Source organism: Aplysia californica, unplaced genomic scaffold, assembly GCF_000002075.1.
Source record: "Aplysia californica isolate F4 #8 unplaced genomic scaffold, AplCal3.0 scaffold00034, whole genome shotgun sequence".
Taxonomy (NCBI): Eukaryota; Metazoa; Mollusca; class Gastropoda; order Aplysiida; family Aplysiidae; genus Aplysia; species Aplysia californica.
In genome coordinates, this window is record NW_004797304.1 from 2,272,614 (window position 1) to 2,273,717 (window position 1,104).

Below are 1,104 nucleotides of genomic sequence, written 5' to 3' on the forward strand. Positions count from 1 at the left end.
AAAAAAAAAAAAAAAAAAAAAAAAAGAGGGGAGATAAGATGATAGATGTTTGATAGGAAAGCAGAAGAAAACCACACCAGGGCACCCCCTAACAACCCACTCAAACGTTTCTGCAGTCTCATCTTAGAAAATTGTGAAACAGCATTGGTTTGGCGCCACTAGAAACAATTTCCTATCATTAAAGAGAATGTCAAAACTAGTTCACGCAGCCAAGCAAGTCCGTCACTGTATCTGAGACATCTCAACATATGTAGTTTTACAGTACTTGCAACACAAACACATCATATTAAATGCTGAAGAATAGACACCTTACGGGAGAGCAAAACAAAGCAAAGGAGGAAGAAAGATTAGTTTTACGGCACTTGCAACACAATAAAGGTCATATAAGTGCCGGAGATTACAAGTGTTAAAAGAGAGCAATAAACAAAAAAACAAAAAAAAAGATCAGGACGATAGACCTTTGATAGGAAAGAAGCAAAGCATACCAGAGCACCCGGCCAACCACTCCCTATTTCAAAACTTACCCACAACCGATGGCTCTAGATCAACAAACACTGCCCTCGGTACGTGTTTCCCCGCTCCGGTCTCGCTGAAGAAGGTGTTGAAGGAGTCGTCACCACCCCCAATAGTCTTGTCTGACGGCATCTGGCCATCAGGCTAAGGGACAAAACACAGTACAAGATTAAATTAAGGCTAAAGTGGAGAGGAGAAAATTTTAAAAATAAAAATCTGGACTACAAATATTGGTCATAACGCGAGGGACATGCAAACAAAAACAGGTGACTTTTCAGGATTTAACCTTATGGGCATAGACATGCGTCAAACTTTATTGGTTGGGTTTGTATATAACGGTAACAAAAAAGGATAAAAGACGAACTTTGCCACCACCAAATCAAAAGCCACCTGTCACCAAATTGAGGACAGAGGAACTTTCAATAACCACCATCAGACTGAACCTAAAAATTTAGCCTTCACCACAGAAACGCCAATTTTCTAGACTCAAATTTTACAAAGGCCAAAGACTTCCCACATTTGAAACCAGCTATAATAGAAATAAAGTAATAAAGATCACTTCTAAAGCACCCACCTGCTGGTGCTTTACCC

General features: G+C 39.8%; 1 protein-coding gene across 1 annotated transcript in view; it reads right to left on the bottom strand.

Moving 5' to 3' along the window:
- Positions 1–1,104, bottom strand: part of LOC100533260 (alpha tubulin 1) — a gene marked incomplete at both ends in the record, with an annotated part of 9,401 nt that overhangs the window by 4,607 nt on the left and 3,690 nt on the right. The window contains 1 exon segment of the mRNA NM_001204570.1: positions 526–657. Within this exon segment, the coding sequence (NP_001191499.1) occupies positions 526–657 (132 nt within the window).